Source organism: Cricetulus griseus, chromosome 5 (genome assembly GCF_003668045.3).
Source record: "Cricetulus griseus strain 17A/GY chromosome 5, alternate assembly CriGri-PICRH-1.0, whole genome shotgun sequence".
Taxonomy (NCBI): Eukaryota; Metazoa; Chordata; class Mammalia; order Rodentia; family Cricetidae; genus Cricetulus; species Cricetulus griseus.
In genome coordinates, this window is record NC_048598.1 from 119,770,042 (window position 1) to 119,790,495 (window position 20,454).

The 20,454-nt window shown below is 45.4% G+C and overlaps 1 protein-coding gene and 1 pseudogene across 1 annotated transcript; both read right to left on the minus strand.

The window, feature by feature from the left end:
• Nucleotides 1-213: 213 nt before the first annotated feature.
• LOC100753222 (acyl-coenzyme A thioesterase 1) lies at nt 214-10,363 on the minus strand. The gene is made up of 3 exons (XM_027418466.2): nt 9,805-10,363; nt 4,053-4,255; nt 214-1,574 (listed from the first exon to the last, which is right to left on the minus strand). The coding sequence occupies exons 1-3, from the start codon at nt 10,259-10,261 to the stop codon at nt 996-998; spliced, it is 1,239 nt and encodes a 412-aa protein (XP_027274267.1). The 5' UTR covers nt 10,262-10,363; the 3' UTR covers nt 214-995.
• Nucleotides 10,364-10,492: 129 nt separating this feature from the next.
• On the minus strand, nt 10,493-12,039 carry LOC100773148 (annotated as a pseudogene).
• Nucleotides 12,040-20,454: the final 8,415 nt, after the last annotated feature.

Below are 20,454 nucleotides of genomic sequence, written 5' to 3' on the forward strand. Positions count from 1 at the left end.
AACCCTAGAGAGGTATATAAACGACAGGAGTCCAGTGTCTGAGACATTTCTGAGGTAGTCTCTGGATTCTCTCCAGCCACACTGAGGAGAGGCAGCAGTCTGGGGCTTGGTGAAGACCTCACGGATCAGCCTTTTCAGCCTGAGCTAGAGGTAAGAGCTAGTGGTCAGCTACTTTGCATTTCTGATCTTCAGCTTGAAGCTTGAACACCAGTATTAGTCTCTGGTTCATTTATTTTTCATGTTACAAAACAGCTATATGTCAAGGGACAGAACAAGCAATCAGTTGACAGGAAAATACCATTGAGAGTAAGAAGGAGACAGGAGGTCAGAGAGAGAAAGAGAGAGATGAACAGGAAGAAGGGGGTACACATCGTTAGGGGAGTTTTGTTTGAGTCTGAATAGGAAAGGCCTCTTTCTGGGATGAGGGCATCGGAGGAAGGTCAGCTGGGTGCTTTCTCTGCCTCTCTGAGCTAGCAGAGTTTCACCCCAGCATGTGGCTCCCAAGTCTTTATTGGTAAAAATTGAACGATTGAGATTTTGTTTAAAACAACAGCTGTTCTTGTTGGATATGTGTGCAGCCAAACCCTTCTTTTCACTGCTGCCTATAATGTGTCAAGCATCTAAAAAGGCCCCCAAGTCACCCCAAAGCCACTTCTTAGAAGTAAGATGACAATAGCAACACTGGCCCAAGAACTGAAGGGCATAATTTTTAATGACACAACAGTGTGGCAACTCATGGCATCCTTTTTATTCTGGGCACTATTTCTTGAATAGGCACAGGTTCCATACAACATTTGCCTGTTTTCTGCAGCACTTGGGATTGAACCCAGGGACTTACACAAGCCAGTTGGGTACTGTGCCACTGAACCACTTTTCCAGCCCTTGAATAAACACTATGTTCAGCTGAAGTAATCTTAACTGATATTCTTACAATGTATTTGAACCTTTTCCCCCCAAAACCATTAGATAATGGGTAATATTTTAGAAGTTGCCCCCTAATTCTTACTACCCAAGTGTTTATGGAAGAAAGTCTGGAGCTGCTGCCATGCATCCACCTGGGCCACAGCGTGAGGCTTAGGCTCCCCTCCAAAGGTGATATTAGCACCCACCAGGAGGTGCATGCCAGCCTTGCACAGTGGGAAGTAAGGGGGCTCAATATAGTGCCCTGCTTCTGGGTAGCAGATGATCTGGGGCTTCTCCTTCCCATGGGCCTCTAAGCGTTTGGAGATCTCATTGGCATAGAACTCACTCTTCCAGTTGTGGTCATCCTGACCTACAAGCAACAGGAAGGCCGTGTCAGACCTTTCCACGGGGATGAAGCTCTTCTCTTCCACCAAAGGGCTTTGCAGAGCATCCACAACATCCTTAAGGCCGTCTTTGGTCATTCTGACTCGATTTCTCAGGATAGTCACAGGGGGTATAGTCTCATCCTTGTAGTGTATGGTGTTCCCAACAGCAGCCACAGAGCCATTGATGATGACAGCAGCTTTGATGCCCTTCAGGAAGGAGGCCATAGCAAGGCCAAGTTCACCCCCTTTGGAAATCCCAAGCAGCCCAATTCCTGGACCTTTTACCTAAGAAAAATATAATGAATGAATGAATTAATGAATTAATAAGAATTAGTTCAGGAACAGCAGGGAACAGTGAGTTAGCCCAGCTGGAGAGCTACATGGACCAGGGTTAACATATGGACCTATTTTTGAAACCATCCTAGCAGGAATGGAACTACTCTAAAAAGACATTAGCACTCTTCCCAAAAGTGCCAAAACTGCCAAAAGCACAGGACCAAAAGAATCTAAGGAAAACAAACATTCCTGCTGGCTGCTCATTGGACACCAGCAGGGACTGGCCCATCAGTCCTGCCACACATCACTGCTGTTTTGCTTTCACTTCTCCAAACGACCACCTCACACGCTCCCCCACCTCCTCAGCCTCTTGAGCCCCCACACGTCCCACCGCCTTCAGCTTTCCATGCTGCACTGAGAAGACAGAAGCTGTCAGGAGGATGTCTCATTTTCTCACTCCTCAATCTACCTATTCCCATGGCAGCTCAAACCCTCAGGTGTCCCACAAAATCTCAGCAGCCACCTCTAGTTGTGTTTGGGATGCTGTCCACTATCTCGCTCCAGGGCTGGCCTCCACGCTTACTTCCGGCCTCCTCTCTTTTGACTTCTCTCTGCTGGTCCTCCTCAGCTCCTCCCTGTTCTGAGCCTCTTCTATTTCCTCACAGCCCTGCGCCCCAGGCCACACTAGTTATGACTGTGTTCTGCACCCTGGTTCCCTGCAAAACCTGTGGGAGATGTTTGTTGTACTCCCTTTCTTCCATTCCCTACCCAGTGCCTTCTGGGTGGTTTGGGTTGGCGTAGAGAGCTCCGTGGAGCCGCACCTTAACTGTAGAGAGCTCCGTGGAGCCGCACCTTAAAGATGGCGCTGGCTCCCGCCCTCCGCTATCCCGAAAGCGAGCACTCTCTTAGAAAAACAACTCCATATATGGCTAAGGCCAGATGATCGTAAGCTGCTTGCGTATGCGTGGACCTATGGACGGTGCCCACGTAGCAATCCAGGGTTGGTGGTCCATGCCTACTTAAGGGCTGGGAGAGGCTTGGGGGGGGGGGGTCGCTGTTGAAAAGGTTCTGAATAAACTGCTTGTAAGAAGAGCTCCAGTGTTGCATTATCCTTGCTGGTCGAGGCGGTCGCGACAGGTTGGCACTGTCCCACATGGACTGCTCCTGTTCTGAACCCCAGTGTCCTCTGGGCTATATAAGCAAAAGATCTTCTGGCTGACTTCCCACAGAAATCAATCAATCAATTACTTTCTCTTTCTCCCCCTTCTTACTCCTCCTCCTCGACCCTCCCCTTTGGCAACAGTACCCTTGACCAATTTTAAATGTAACTCTTCATTAAAGCTCTAATAATTACATTATCAAATGACGTTTTAATTACCCTATTAGGAAATTTTTAATTGTCCCCTTGACACAGTCTAGACTTACTGGGAAGGGGTTAAAATGAAGAACCTAGGCTGGGTTGACCTATAGACATGCCTTTAAGGGAATTTCTTTTTTTTTAATTTTATATATGAGTGCTCTGCAGGCCAGAAGAAGGCACCAGATCTCATTACAGGTGGTTGTGAGCCACCATGTGGGTGCTGGGAATTGAACTTAGGTCCTCTGGAAGAGCCGCCAGTGCTCTTAACTGATGAACCATTTCTTCAGCCCCTTAAGAGAATTTCTTAATTTCACTAATTGAGGTGGGAATGCCCACCATGAATGTATGTAGCATTATTTCCTAAGCTAGGCCCTAGGCTGTATAAAACTGGGAAAAGAGAGCTTAGTATCAGCATGTGTGCATTCTTGGATCTGCAACCCCCATTATGAATGTGATATGAACAGCATTGCCCCTGTAGCTTCCCTACTTTGATAAGCTGTAACTGTGAGTTAAAATAAGCCCTTTCTCCATGAGTTGCTTTTATTGGGGTATTTTTATTTTCAGTCACAGCAACAAAGATGGAAGTAGGATATCTGCTTATCAAAGGAGTCAACAGAGAAGAAGTGACAAAGTCGTGGAGTGGGAAATTGCAACATCTATTCTCAAACTTCTCTCCAGATGCAGCCTACGCTGGCTCCACTTCTCTGAGAGTGCCAACACTTCCGGTCACTTTAAGTTCTGGTTATAAAATTATAAAACAAGCAGGATTCCCACCTCAGCCTCTGCGGCGCTGGATCTGCAAAGCTCAGAGCCCTGGTCTCCCGCTGTTGACTGTCAAGTTCACCCTATGCTTCCACCTCTACTCACACAGGGGGATGGGACATGGGGACATGGGGGCACAGGGACATAGGCAGGAGAGGGCTGCTGAGCACATCATTTGAATGAGCACTGGCTGGGGCTGGCCTCCCTTTTTCTTTCCCTTTCCTTGTATCAAACCTAGAAAGCGACAATGGGCTTGGGCTCTTGGTGAAATAAAGAGGGAGAGGCTGTCATCAGTTTGCTCATTCTGTGAATCAGCACATGATGAGGAGATATGACAGGGGCCAATAAAATGAGGGAGAGCTAACCTCAGGGTGGCTGAGCAGGTAGTTCACGGCTTCTTCAAAGTACTCCATGCGCATGGTGTCCATGCACTTGGGGAGGTCATCGTAGTTATAATAAGCCAGAGCCATGACAGCAAAGCCCTTCCCAGCCAGCAGACTAGCTCGGTACTCCAGAAGGCCACCTCCAACTCCAAAAAGGTCCAGGATCCCAGGATAGCACCCAGGTTCTGGGGAAGAAACAGAACTAAACATTACTAAGAAGTGTTTGCAGTGGCAGGAATGGGCGTTTGTTGCTTACGTGAGGGTGACAAGGTTTTCAACAGACAGTGAAAAATACTGGCGGAGCTCCTACCTTCAAGCATCTAGAGAGTAGCCTGGGCTAAATCTACATCCCCTTCCACACCTAAAGCCTCAAAACTCCACAAGGGTTTACAGAGACATTAGGGGGACATTTAGACGATTGGGGGCAGGAATGCATGTCTAGCATGCATGGCTCAGAACACACACACACACACACACACACACACACACACACACACACATACACACACACACACAACCTTTACAATGACAACACTAAAAATATTGTCCTCTTTTGTCTCCAAAACTGGACAAAACTCACAGCTGGTGCAGCTGCACAACAACCAGAACTATCACATAATACTGGTGTGACGAAAAAAAAACAGAGCAGTCTGTGGAAAACAGTGGGCTGTGGTTCACAAAGTTAAACCACTACATAACCAGAGAGCCCAGTCATTTCCCTCTGAAGTACCAATGAAATGACTGAGAAATGAAATGAAAAACTGTGTTCACACAAGAACACAGTTCAGTGCAGTATTCAAGTGTTTGTAGCAGCTTTATTCATAATCTCCAGACTGTAAACTAACTCAGAATCCTTCATTCAGCTAATGAATGGATACATCCATAGAATGGAGCATTATGAAGAAACAGAAAGGCCTGATGGGTAGAAGCACACATGAATTTCAAATGCATTCTGCTGAGTGAATGAACATGGACTCAAAAGGCTGCATGTTCATTTTGCATGATTTTGTGTCCTAAATATTTTCACCATGTATATAAGGGGGGTTTGTCTTTCACATGTCCAATTTAAATAAGTCAATGTTATGGTTAATCAAGATTTCAAATTGATTGGATTTGGAATCAATAAGGCACACCCCTGGGCATTTCCAGAAAGGATTAAATTAGGAGAAAAGACCCTCTCCCTAGGTGGGCAGCTGCTGACAATCAAGATACCAAGCAGTCTGAGGCAAAGGGAGTCCTGTTGTGTTTGCCGGCTCTGTCTGCTGCCACCTTGGCTGCCATGGAAACCCAGATTCTTTGGCCTTTCAACATAGCTCTCTAGGAATCCTAGAGGCTTTCCTCATCAGATTGGGATGGCCGAGGCATCCCGCAGGTATAAGGTGCGATAACTATATTCTAACTCTCCAGTGTAAATAGCTATTGTTGGACGATAGAGCCCATAGCTAACCTAATGAATCCCTTTTCAGGGTATATATTCAGTCTGTCAATTCGATTCCTGTAGAGAACCCTGACATAGCCTCTCAGCAAACACCTAACAGACACCAGAAAGCCTTGCTTTTGCCTGTTCCTTCTTCTGCACCACTGTGGGGTTTATGTACTGATGTCCCTTGGTATCACCACCTCTTATATGCGTGCCTCACATATTTTGTTATTATTGAACAAGGCACTTGCTGTTAAACTGACAGCCTGAGTTCAACCCCCAGGACCTACATAGTAGGTGAGAACTGAAACAAACTACACCTTGACTTCCACATATGTATCCCACATGTACACTAAACAAATAAATCTTTTAGTTTGCCTACCCCATGAATTTTATCTTAATGGAATTGAGACTGATGGGGTTGGGGGTGGCTCCACCTGGGCCCTGGCAGGTGATGAGCACTGTTTAAGTCTGTTAAAATCAGTGTTAGTATTAACAAGCTCCTCAAGTTTATACTGAGGTCTATGAACTTAATGTTCATCTCCTGCTGTCCATTTTTCTATAAATGATCAAAGATGCTGGGGGTAGGACAATCAGATACAGCCTTGGCCACCTTGTGCCAGCACCAGCCATCTTAAACACTTCATGAGATGACCACACAAAGACCATGGCTGGGTGTTACTGTTGTGGAATATTAGTTGAAGATGTATTGTGTTACATTTGTTTATGCTGTGGAACATTTGTTTAATGGTGCAAAGATTTGTTGCATTCTTTTTATTTTTATTTTTTTTTTGGTTTTTCGAGACAGGGTTTCTCTGTGTAGCTTTGGAGCCTATCCTGGCATTCGCTCTGGCGACCAGGCTGGCATCGAACTCACAGAGATCCGCCTGCCTCTGCCTCCCGAGTACTGGGATTAAAGGCGTGCACCACCAACACCGGCATGTTGCATTTTTTTTAAGAATATATATATATTCTTAAAAACACTTTCATATATATTTTTCTGGTGCCAGAAGAAGGCACCAGATCTCATTACAGATGGTTGTGAGCCACCATGTGGTTGCTGGGAATCGAACTCAGGACCTCTGGAAAAGCAGTCAGTGCTTTTAACCTCTGAGTCATTTCTCTAGCTCTATGTTGCATTCTTTTATGTTGCACTTGTTTACCTTTGTGAAAGTGAGTTACTAAAACACCTGATTGATCTAATAAAGAGGAAAGAGAAAGGATAGGCAGAGCTGGCATGCAGAAAGAATAAATAGAAGGAGAAAAAGAGAAAAGATCAAAAAAAGAGAGAGAGAGAGAGAAGATGGAGAAAAGGAGGAGAGGAAGACTCAAGGGGCCAGCTACACAGCAAGCCACCGACTAAGAAGTAAAGAAAGGGATATATGGGCTGGACAGATGGCTCAGAGGTTAAGAGCACTGACTGCTCTTCCAGAGGTCCTGAGTTCAATTCCCAGCAACCACATGGTGGCTCACAACCATCCATTATGAGATCTGGTGCCCTCTTCTGGTGTGCAGATATACATGGAAGCAGAAGTTGTATACATAATAAATAAATAAAATCTTAAAAAAAGAGAAAGGTATATAGAAATGTAAAAGCCCAGAGGCAAAAGATAAACTAGATTATTTATTTATTTTTTAGGTACAAATGCTGCTTGGCCAATGACTAGGATTTCTCATCTGTTAGCTCAGACTAGATAATTTAAATTAAGGTAATATGGCTAGAAACAAGCCAAGCTAAGGTCGGGCATTCATAAGTAAGAATAAGACTCTGTGTATGTATCCCAGCACTGGGGAGGCAGAGGCAGGTGGATCTCTGTGAGTTCGAGGCCAGCCTGGTCTACAGAGTGGAGTGCCAGGATAGGCTCCAAAGCTACACAGAGAAACCCTGTCTTGAAAAACCACAAAAAAAGACTCTGTGCATTTGTTTGGGAGCTGGGTGGTGGACCCCGCCCCAAGAGCAAAGAGTAATAAATAAATAAATAAATAAATAAATAAATAATTCGTGCCAGAAGGTGTAGCTGTGGCCAAACAACTTTTAGCAAACTTTTTAATAACTTTGGTATATGTGTGGAGGTGGGTGTTTTCCCTGCTAGTCTGGTAGTTGTACCTGAAGGCAAATCTGTGTTTGGTCTAACACACAAATCTCAGTGATTAGTGATTGGTGCTAAGAGGCTAGGCTGAAATAGGTCAGATGATCCTTCTCTAACAAAGTAGGCAGACTCTTCGGCAAGTCCTCTGAGAGATACTCTTTTTAATACTACCTCCCCTGGTGTGGCTAGCAACATTAGGCAAAGGCTTCTCCTGAGTGGTCTTTTCTTGCTGACTTTCAATGTAAGCTAAGCCTTGCTACACCCCATTGTCTTTATGTTACCAGCTTGGCCTACATCGAAAGTAAGCCCAGCACTTGGCAGAGCAAGTTGTGAAACCACTGAGGTAGGTTGCTGCTGTCACGCCTCAGCAGTCCTGTGTGGTGGTGTGTGCAAGGGGCAGGCTGCCTGAGTTGTCATGGCAGCAGTCACTGGGCTGGGAAAGGGTTCAGGCAGGGCTGAAGGAGCAACCACATGATTTAAGAGTAGCTTAGGGAAAGAAGAAGAAAGGTGCAAACAGAGAAATGAGAGAGAGTAGGGAGCTGAGACTAAAGAAGAACAAAAGTATTGGGGGAGGGATGCTGGTCACCAGAAGATTCTAGGCAGCTGTCATCTACAGAGGTTCAGGGTCTTGTACCTAAGGATGTAACACTGGCCTTGGCCAGAAGCAAAGGGACCTGATACCCAAGGCCTGCAGGACTGTGACACTAGAGGATGTTACTAATTGCTGCTCCTGCTTCTCACTGCTGTGGCTCCCTGCTCCTGAACACTATGGGGGATGACCAGTGATTGGAGAGCTTGCCTACCTTTGATTTCATTTTGAGTTGAGCACAAGATTCTGGCAGCTGTGGATCAATTACTTTGACTTGTAGAAATATGCCTCCATTTATTCATCGACTCCATTATTGGGGGCCATTTGGACTATTTCCAAGCAATAAGCTTTCCGGTGCACATGTGTCACAAAATGGTAGAATTACATATTAATCTACCGAGTTAAAAAAAAAAAAAACTAGTTGCTTCCCAGAATAACTGAATGAACGCTCCCACTCTCTCTAGCTATGTACTGAGTGACCTTTCCTCCAAGCATTTAACATTAATTGGAAATGTTAGGCTTTGAAAGTTTTGTTACTCTTAAGCTATGCAATATAGCCCGAAGTTTTATTTTGCATTTTGTTGGTTACTTAAGAGGCTAAGTAGACATCCTTTTATGTATCCTTTTATATAAGACTATGCAATGCTCTCAGATTGCCAGTCTACAGAAAAAGGCCTCCCTGTACTTTAACTGCTAGTCGATATAAATCTTAATGAAGTGTGGGAATGGAAAGAAAAACTGCAGAAGCAAGTAGCATCCTTTGGCCAGGTGATGGTGGGCACACCTTTAATTCCAGGGCTCAGGAGGCAGAGGCAGGCTGATCTGTGAGTTTCAGGCCAGCCTGGTCTACAGAGTGAGTTCCAGGACAGCCAGAGCAACACAGAGAAACGCTGTCTTTAAAAAAAGAAAAGAAAAGGGGGGCTGGAGAGATGACTTAGTGGTTAAGAGTACTGGCTGCTTTTCCAGAGGACCGCATTTAATTCCCAGCACCTATATGACAGCTCACAACTGTCTGTAACTCCAGTTCCAGGGATCTGACACCTTTGCACCAATGCACATAAAATAAAGTTAAATAAAATTGTATTTAAAACAGAAAAGAAAAGGAAGAGAAATGCCCCTTGTTTTGAAAAGGGGTTTTGCTATGTTGACCAGACTGGCCTGAACTCCAAAGCTCAAGATAGCCTTGTGCTTTGGTGTCCCAACCTGCTGGACTATGATGCACAGCTCAAAACAGATTTAACATTTAAAACAATATTTTAAAACGGCTATGGTTTTTGACAGGGTTTCTCTGTGTATCCCCGTCTGTCCTGGAATGCACTCTGTAGACCATACTGGCCTCGAATTTAAAGATCGGTCTGTCTCTGCTTCCCAAGTGTTGGGATTAAAGGCGTGAACCACCACCACCGGATTTAGTACCACTAGTTTTAATTTTATATTACAAGTGGCTTGTTCCTTTCCTTAAAAGGTCTTGTAACTTAGCAGTGGAATTGAAGGATCAGCTTCAGGGAGACAGCATCTTCGTAACACGCCCCTTCCAGTCCGGTCCAGTCTCCTTCCCTCTGAGTCCTAGGTCCTTTTTCTTCGCTTAAAACCACAGAGGAACTTTGAGCAAAGGGAAGGTGGAGGGCTGCTCACCTGGAGGCAGGAAGAGCGTGGCGCGCACACGGCCCTCGCGCACGGGCACGCGCCGCACCCCGGGAGCCATGAAGTGACGCTCGTGCACCGCGCGCGTCAGCAGCCGCCCGCCGTCGGGCTCGTGGCCGTCCAGCACCTCCAGCTCCACCACGAAGGGCGTCTGCACGTCGCGCTTGATCAGGCGCCAGAATGGCCGTTCGGGCTCCAGAGCCCAGAGCAGCCCCATGGGCTCGATCCCGGCGAAGCTGCCGCCCAGCGCGGGCGCGCGCGCCAGGTCCAGGCCGCCGTGGTCGTCGGCGCGGTAGCGCGCGTGGGCGCGGAAGAGCGCGCCTTTCTCGTCTCGCAGGGCCGCGCGCAGCGTGACGGGCTGCTCGGGGGCCAGGCCGTGCACGGAGATGCCCAGCGGCTCGTCCCAACAGCTGCGGCCCGCGGGCTCCAGGCTCAGCGTCACCGCCATCGCGAGCCGAACGAGATGGGGCGGATGGACCCGGACTCCTGGAGTTGTAGTCGCGGGCGGGACGTCTCACTCCACTCCCATTGGTTGGCCTCGGGCACATCCTACGACTTTGTGAGACTTCTTTGTGCAAATCCTAGAATCCCAATTGAAAAGGAGAATGTTTCTAAGAACAAAAACTCGCCCGGAAATCCACGAAGTGTGTCTAAGTCAAAGCACAATGACAGTCGGCGCTGAAAAGAATAGAAGCTGCAGTTCCACACTGAAATTCAGGACGTTCCCAAGAAACATGCATGGTCCAGTCCCCTCCTCACCCTCAGTCTCTGATCAAGAATTTCCCTCGAAATTTCTTGGTCTCTATATATCTTTCCAGGGCAGCTCGGTGTATATGGAATCTGATTGTTCTTGGGTATTGAGGACCTTTAGAAAAGCACACAGTTTTCTGGATGCATTTCTCTTATCTGAAAGGCCTGCTGGGACTATTAAATAAGAAGATGGTGCACTGCTGATAACCTGGTGTTGCAGAAGGAGCGTGTCCCATGTCGTGTGCCCCCCCCCCCCATGTAACTGCTGTCCGTGTCAATTTGGGTTTCTACCACTGGGATTCTTTCAGTCTGAGTTCTAACCAGAAGCAAGTGGTTCATGCAAACTTGGCAACAGGAAGAGTTTCACAAAGGGATTACGGTTTTTTATAGAGGCATTGGGGGGTTGGGAACAAAAAGATACAACAGCGTTTGGTGCAGAACTGTGTACCCAACCTAAAGGGGAGAGGGCTGCCTGATGGTAACTGCAGACTTCTGAACCAGAGGCAAGTGACCTAGGATAGTACCCAGGTATGGGTAGGTGAAATACTTTGATTTCACTCTACTTTTGTTGGAATCTCGCCAGTGCCTCTGCTTGGCTGAGTCTGCGCTCTGCAGTTCAGCTGGCCATACCTGAATAGTGAGCAGTGCGGAGAAGCAAGGTTATGCAGGTGGAAGGTATCCGACAAACAGAAGCTCAGTAAATATTTGCAAACCAAAAAGTTTCACATGGGACCCCAGGTTCAGGTTTTCGTGACCTTTCTCCCCACTCCTGCTGATGAAGCAACTGCTGCTGGGTGTTTGGAATACCTGTTTCTAAATGAGCATTCTGAGAATGCTCAGCTTGAAAAAACAAAACAAAACAAAACAAATCAAAAAACCCAAAAACAAAACAAAACAAAACCAACCTTGCCTGGCTACTCAACCCGAACTTAGAAATTGAAATGTGCTGGCAGAATGGAGAGAAGTGTTTTTTTGTTTCTTTGGTTTGGTTTTGGTTGCTATTTTTGTTTTGTTTTGTTTTGTTTTTGTTTTTTTAATATACATGAGTCTTTATTGGCCACAGTTACTTGAGGGGGATGAATGGGGAGGAGTGGGTGGCACCGATGGCAGGCCAGCTTCACAGGCTTGTAGATAATGAAGAACTCAGCCAGGTAGTGACTGATCATCTCTGGTTTGATCTCTACCTGGTTGAAGGTCTTGTTATACACGCCCACCATGCTGTCTACCATCTTGGGCAGGATGATCATGTCATTCACGTGGTCTTCACCACCTCGGGCTTCTCCATGGGTGTAGCTTTCTTCTTGGCCTTTCTCAGGCGCTTGAGTAGGGAGTGCTGCTTCCACCACAAGCCTCTGTTGGGCGCTGTACAGCTGCATCAGCTACTCATAGGACAGCAGTTGGTCCAGGTCCACCACCAGGTAGGTGAACTGTGAACTTGTGGAAGGTCTGCTTCTTCTTCTGCTCCACTTCAGCCATTTTGGTGACTTCTAGGAAAAAAAAAAAAAAAAAAGAAAAGCTGGTTTGTTTTTGTTTTTGTTTTTTGAGACAGGGTTTCTCTGTGTAGCTTTGGAGCCTGTCCTGGAACTCAATCTGTAGACCAGGCTGGCCTTGAACTCATAGAGATCCACCTGCCTCTGCCTCCCGAGTGCTGAGATTAAAGGCATGGGCCACCACTGCTTGGAGAGAATCAGAGTTTGCCCCCCTCCCATGATGCCCCAGAGGGTGTGAAGAGACATACAGACGATTCTCTAATGGCCTGGGATTGGCTGCAGAAAGCAGCTTCACCAGGAGGTTCCGTTCCTAAACTCTGGAAGAGGTAGGTGCTTCACAGGCCCCATGTTGGGTGGGAGTACCATATCTGTAAGGAAGTTTGCCACTGATGGGTCTCTGTGCCCATGGGAGGGCAGTAAAACCATAGAGGTTCTAGTGTAGTTCACTGACTGGAGGTTGCTACACTTACTACCCAAATATATGACATGCTGTCTCCAGAGTTAAACTAAAGTGTTGTTCTGTCCCCTTTAGAGTCAGGATTTCATTGCAAAGATAACATCCTTTGCCTGACCTACTGCTGAGTTTCTCTGGCTATCTCAGATTAAGGACACTCCCTGACAGATTTCCCTCCAAAGTCCCCAGAATTTGTCCATGATTAAGTGACACTGGCTTTCAGTGATGAGATCGTTATGGAAACGTTGAGCTATAGAAATTATGGTACCTACAGCCGGGCGGTGGTGGCGCATGCCTTTGATCCCAGCACTGGGGAGGCAAAGACAGGCGGATCTCTGTGAGTTCAAGACCAGCCTGGTCTACAAGAGCTAGTTCCAGGACAGCCTACAAAGCTGCAGAGAAACACTGTCTCAAAAAACCAGAAAAAAAAGAAAGAAAAAAAATTGTGGCACCTGGGTCAGTCCCATCCCTACACTGAACTGGGTTGGAGACATTGTTTATATCTCGCTTGGACAGATTATCATCTCTCTTTATCTCTGTCTTCTCGTTAACTGGGGCTGCTAGTTATTCAAGCAGACATAACCTCGGACTCTTGATCTTCCAGCCTCCATCTCCCACGCGAAGGGATTACAGGGATGTACCATCACACCTGGCAATAAGTGGAAATTTCTTGAGGCTCAACTGTAAGGTCAAACACTGACTGCCAAGTGAGGCAAACGCTAGAGAAAACCATATGGCGACCAGAAACAGCATGCTAGTAAGAGCAGTAGAAGATGTTAAGTTCACATTGTAGGAACCTGTGTTTGCACAAGCATCTAGATTAGGTCCTGTTTGCTAGCACCACATGCTTTGTTACTGTGTCAGTATGTTACTGTCCCTAGTATGTCTATTTTTAAAATTACATTTTATGTGTTTGAGTGGTTTGTGTTTGTTTGACTGATTCTTCATGTGTGTGACCGTTTTTTGCCTGCATGAATGTCTGTGCACCACGTGCATGCCTGGAGGTGAGAAAAAGGCATTGGATTCTTCACAATTGGAGTTACAGATGAGCCCTTCTGAGGGTAGAAGTGGGTCACAGCTAGAGAAAGATCAAAGAATCAATGGCCTGGTTTATAGTTTTCCTTCCTTCCCTCCTTCCTTCCTTCCTTCCTTCCTTCCTTCCTTCCTTCTTTCCTTCCTTCCTTCCTCTGCCTTTCATTTATATCTTTTCAGGTTTTGATAACAGTAAAATGTTTCTCTGTGTGAAGAATTAGGATGAACACTCATTATCCCTTAAAATGTTGGCACAATTCATTATGAAGCCACACTGCTAGGAATCCATACTGCTCGACTTCTCTTTGGTGGAAGACTGATTTAATCTCACTACTTGCTGACTACTAAGTTTTATAACCTCTTGCTTTAATTTTAGTAGGTCATATGGGCCCAGAAATTTGCCTGTTTGTTCTAGGTTTTCTAACTTATTGGTGTGTAGTTTTTAAAAGCATTCCCTAATGACCCTTTTCATTTCTGAGGTGCCAGTTATGAGGCATTGTCTTCACCTCTAGCTTTGTGCACCAGGGTCATCTCTCCTTCCCTCTGTCCCTCCCTCACTCAGTAGCTTAAGCTCTAGGTTCCTCAACTTTTTGTTTCATCAATTCTTTTTTTTTTTTTTTGACTGATTTTTTTTTAGCCTTCTTTATTTCTGCTCTGATCTTATTATTTCTTCCCTTTTACTAATTTTGAGTTTAGTTTGTCCTTGGTTATATTGTTTGTGAGTGTGTGTTTCCTTGGTTTGGGGGGGGGGAGGCAGAGTCTCAGGTAGCCCAGACTTTCCTCAAACTTACTATGTAACCAAGGATGACCTTCAACTCTCTCTTATTTTTTTTCCTTGAGACAGGGTTTCTCTGTTCTGGAACTTGATTTGTAAACCAGGCTGTATTAAAGGGTAAATTGAAACACAGATGACACTCGGTGGCAAACATCATTAAAAAGAGAGCTGGGAACATAGCTCAGGGATATCAGGTACTTGGTTCAATGCAGGATGGAGTATTCTTTACACCTGCTAAATCCATTTGGCCGATAATATAATTTAACTGAAGAGTTTTAATTCTATTTTATGACTCTTGAGGTCTCACTATTACTATAGTTTAGACTCACTTTCTCTTAAGGTGTTCCCCAAAATGACAACGTGTGTTGATGGCATTATTGGGAGTGGGTGAGTGAGTCGGATCTAACCTCAGTGAATGAACCCATTGTTGAATTCTTAGGTGGATGAACTCTTAGGTGGAGCTTAGTTGAAGGAAGTGGAACCATGTTGTTGAAGAGTACATCTTGTTGCTGTTTCCTTCCTGTCTCCTGCCTCCTGTTGCCACCATGGTCTGACTTACCTCAGCCCAAAGCATTGGGGCCAGCCAGGTATAGACTGAAAAAGCTGTGAGCAAAAATAAATCCTTCCTTTCTTTAAATTGTATTTTTACTAGATTTATTTATTTTATTTTATGTCTGAGTGTTGTTGTAGAATATTATTTTAATTATGTAAAGATGTGTTACATTTGTTTATGCTGCATTTGATTAATTATGTAAAGAGGTGTTGCATTTGTTTCACCTTGCCTGCCTAAGGCACCTGATTGGTTTAATAAAAAGCTGAATGGCCAATAGCTAGGCAGGAGAGGGATAGGCAGGGCTGGCAGGCAGAAGTATAAGTAGGAGGAGAAATCTAGGCTCAAGAGAGAAGGAAAGAAGAGAATGAGGGAGAAATGAGAGGAACACACCTGAGGCCAAAAGCCCCAGATGGACAGAGACACAAGAAGCAGGAAAGTAGGGCATACAGAAAGAAAGAAAGGTAAAAAGCCCCAAGGCAAAACATAGATAAAGAGAAACAGATTTAAATAAGAGCTAAGATAAGGCCAAGCAGTCATAACTTTTTTTTTGGGGGGGGGGTTTGAGACAGGGTTTCTCTGTATAGCTTTGGAGCCTATCCTGGCACCTGCTCTGGAGACCAGGCTGTCCTGGAACTCACAGAGATCCGCCTGCCTCTGCCTCCCGAGTGCTGGGATTAAAGGTGTGCGCCACCAACGCCTGCCAAGCATTCATAACTAATAATAATTCTCGGGCTGGAGAGATGGCTCACGGGTTAAGAGCACTGACTGCTCTTCCAGAGGCCCTGAGTTCAATTCCCAGCAACCACATGGTGGCTCACAACCATCCATTATCAGATCTGGTGCCCTCTGCTGGTGTGCAGATATACATGTATATGGAAGCAGAATGTTGTATACATAATAAATAAAATCCTTAAAAATAATAATATTAATTCTCCATGTCATGGTTTTGGAGCTGGTTGGTGGCCCAAAAGAAAGCCTGTTACAAGCCAGGTGGTGGTGGTGCACACCTTTATTCCCCAGCACTCGGGAGAGTACAGAGACAGGCAGATCTCTGTGAGTTCAAGGCCAGCCTGGTCTACAGAGAGAGTTCCAGGACAGGCTCTAAAGCTACAGAGAAACCCTGTCTTGGAAGAAAAAAAAAAAAAAAGAGTTTCCATGGTCATGTTGTCTCTTCAGAGCAATAAAAACCCTAACCAAGATAACAGCTAAGGCTTGGAACATGGGAAGTTAGCACTGTCCTACTGAAGTCATTGAGATCCTATGTCTCTCTCTTTATGTAACCTCATCCTTTGTCCTTAAAGGACACTGCCATCCAGAGAGGTTAGCTACATGGAAGGTCTGATTTTCCACACAACCAGCCTGGGCACAAATACATTAATCCTGCTGAGCCTGCTGTTGGCTCACTTCCCAGAGCTTTGAGCAGAAGTTACCCAGTTGAGAGCTTGCCATGAACTTTACCCTACTTTTAATTCACTCGACTGTTGGGGAAGGTAACTCTATCAGGTGCTGCGCTGGTGACTTTGTCACTGATGTAATGTTAGCAAATCACGAGGATGTGTGACTAGGTACCGGGGTCAAGCATTTGTTACATGAACAGAGCAGTGTGCTGGCTTGTACCAAACTTTGGGGGAATGGAGTGCCAGCTCTCTTCATTTTAGTGAAGAGAGAACTATGTGATGGAACAGCCCACCTCAATCTGATTTGAAGACCTCCTTTGAGCATCCCTGACTCCCCGACTGCAGCTGTTCTCATATCGCCCACAATCAGACTTCTGCTGACATCCACGGTTTCATCAAACAGTAGCCAAGTTCCTGATTCCCATTCCAGGAGAGTCCCCTGTAAGACTTTCTCTCCTAACTCAGTCTTGTCAGTTTGTCCTTCTGCCTTCATCCTAGTGGTTCATTCAGTCTAGACCCAGGAGTCAGGCTGCATGTGACAGTGGACATCCCACACAGTCAACAGGCCTCTTCTCAATACCCTTAGTAGTTCAGTACCAGCCCCTCAGTAGTTCTCCTAGCCATCACCTGCTACACTCTGTCCTCCTGGACACTCTGAGGTATTTTATGGAGAGGGACCGAACACATATGCCCTCTGCTTCCTTTGGGAGTAGAGAGCTCGAGGATGACAACCTGGTGTGCAGGGGGCTCACTGATGCTCAGAGCCTGTCCCACTTTCTTTCTGTAAAGCCAGAAAACTGCCAGGAAACACAACACACCCATCCCATATCTCCCCAACTCTAGCTTTAGCTCCATTTTTTCCCTCAGGTAGACCTTCTTCTTACATTATCAAGGTTTTTCTACCATTCCAAGCCTTCCAGGCTGATCAACAAAGATTGTGGTCTGCACTTGCCTTGCCAAAGCTCACTTCTCTCCTTACATTTAGATGAGGCTCCTGAAGAGATCAAGAAAAAAAATGGAACAGTTCTTCAAATAGTATAACATAAAGCATGCCACCAGTATACCACACAATCCTACAGGACAAGTAGTCATTGAAAGATCTAATAGGACATTTTGGTTTTTCGAGACAGGGTTTCTCTGTATAGCTTTGGAGCCTGTCCTAGAACTCACTCTGTAGATCAGGCTGATCTCAAACTCACAGAGATCTACCTGCCTCTGCTTCCCTGAGTTCTGGGATTAAAGGCGTGCACCACCACGGTCTGGCAGAAATGGTACCCATAGCCAACTCCTCCCAATCTCCTTCCCTTAACCTTCCCCCACTCTGGCAACTAATGTTCTAATTGTATTTTGTCAGAGGGATGAATATTATGACCAAAAACAACTTAGGGAGGAAAGGACTTATTTAGCTGACACTTCAGGCCACACTCTGGTGTAGACAGATTTTTCTATGGGCCACCAACTCACAAAAACAACAACACGGAGCCTTATGAAATATGAAAGTTGGGCCATTACTTAGGCTTATCCCACCAGCTCTTGTAACTTAGATTAACCCACTTCTATTCAGCTACATGTTGCCACGTGATTCATGGCATTCACCTCTCCTGAATGTCTTTCTCTCTGCGTCTGCCTGGCATCTCCGCCTTTCTTCTTCCCAGAAGTCCCTGCTATACCTCCTGCCTAGCTTTTGGCCATTTAGCTCTTTATTGAACCAATTACAGTGACACATCTTCACACGGTGTAAAGGAATACCGCACAACAGTCTAGCAGTCAGGGAAGTCAGAGCAGGAACTCAAGGCAGGACCCCGAAGCAGAAAGCTTGGGGGAATGCCACTTGATCTCTGGCTAGTGCGTGGTGTGCTCTTAACCAAGCCACCACTCCAGACCTGGGTCTCAATTTCTGAAGGCTCTCATGCTATGTGACACTTTAAATTTTTTTTTTTCGAGACAGGGTTTCTCCGTGGCTTTGGAGGCTATCCTGGAATTAGCTCTTGTACACCAGGCTGGTCTCGAACTCATAGAGATCCACCTGCCTCTGCCTCCCAAGTGCTGGGACTAAAGGCGTGTGCTACCACCGCTCGGCTGACACTTTAAATTTTTTAATTATTTATTCGTATATGGGGAAGGGGCAGGTGTGTGGAAATCAGAGGACAGGTTGCTGGAGCCAGTTCTCTCGTTCCTATGTGTGGGTTCCAGGATTTGAACACAGGTTGTCAGGCTTGGCAGACAGTCCCTTTTCCCACTGAATCACTTCGTGCAATGCCTTTATTAAACAAGTTTTTGAGGCTAGAGAGATGACTCAACAATTAGGAGCATGTACTGCTCTCACAGAAGACCAGAATTCAGTTTCCAGCACCCATGTTGAGTGACTTGCCATCACCTCTATCTCTAGCTCCAGGGGTTCTGAAGTTGTTGTAGAATATAATATTTAAGATGTGTTACATGTGTTTATGCTGAAGAATGATAATGATGCAAAGATGTGTTGCATTCTTTTAGTTAAATCTGTTTAACTCTGTGAAGCTGTGACACTTTGCCTGTCTAAAACACCTGATTGGTCTACTAAAGAGCTGTATGGCTGATAACTGGGCAGAGAAAGGATAGGTGGGAGCTGGCAGGCAGAGCGAATAAATGGGAGGAGAAATCTTGGATCGAGGAGGAGGAGGAGCAAGCAAGAGAGCAAGGATCGAGAAAAGAAGGGGCCAGCCCCACAGCCACATAGACAGAGATGGAATAAGAAGGAAAGAAAGAGATATAGAAATAGAGAAGGTTAAAAATCCAGAAGCAAAAGGTAGATGGGATAATTTAAGAAAAACTGGCTAGAAATAAACTAAGCTAAGGCCAGGCATTCATAAGAAAGAATAAGTCTTCATGCATATTATTTATTTGGAAGCTAGGTGGCAGGCCCCCCAAAAGGCACAAGACAAAAAAGTATTAAAACAAAACAAAACAAAACAAAAACCAACTTCATGAAGTCTTCTGAACTCTGGGAGCACAGGCATGCTCACATGTGTGCTTAATAATATACTAAATCTGAGGCTGCAAATGTCCTTAATCCCAACACTCACGAGGAAGAGGCAAGTGGATCTTTGTGAGTTCAAGATCAACCTGGTCTACAGAGTGAGTTCCAGAATACCCAGGACTACACAGAGAAACCAAAACAAAAAAATCAAAACAAAAACAATAATAAATTTGAATAGGCTTCTGTCGCTTTCTCTTAACTGCCTATCTTGTGTTATAAGGGTTCAACCATGAACCTAGCACTGAGTAGAGAAAGCCTCCTGTGCTCATATGACCAATAGCTGACTGATGGATTACCACATGTGTGGGAACAAGAGCGCATGCTTACACACATTCTCTTCCTTGCCTCACAGACAGGTTTGAAGGTTGACACAGCATAGGATTCCTAGACTGTTTCCTTCCCCAGCTGCTCTACTGCTTCCTGGACTAAATGCTCACCACTCCCATGTGTTGTCACAGCACAGAGCTCATCAAATACAGAGGATTCTTTTCCCATTGCTTTATAAAACTGATATTCTTGCTGCCTGTATGTGTGTCAAGCATCTGAAAAGAGGCTCCCAAGTCACCCCCAAACCACTTCTTGAAGGAAGATAATAATAGTGACCTTGGCCCAAGAATTGAAGGACACCATCATTTTGTCTATAATATTTTTTATTTTAATAAGAATGTTCATACTTAAGGTTCCCTTTAATTCATGATACAAAATAACACCTTTTTTGGATAGGCACTATTTTTAGATGGCATTTTATTTACATGAGTGTGTGTGTGTGTGTGTGTGTGTGTGTGTGTGTGTGTGTGTGTAGACAACTTGTCACACTTGGTTCTCTCTTTCACCATGTGGGTCCTGGGGTGTCAGCATGGCTGCAAGCCCCTTTACCCACTGAGCCGTCTCACGAGCTCAACAGGTATTATTTTTATAAGAAAGCTCTAATTTCTTTGTTGTCTCATGGCACTGGGGAATGAACTCAGGGCACAATGCACAAAAAACAAATGCATTACCACTAAGCTATACCCTCAGTCTTTCATAGGCACTTATTTTATTGCATAAAGAAAAAACTTGTAATGGCAATGGTGGTGCATGCCTTTAGTCCCAACACTTGGGAGACAGAGGCAGGCAGATCTACAGGAGTTCAAGGTCAGCCTTGTCTACAGAGAGAGTTCCAGGCCATCTAGGG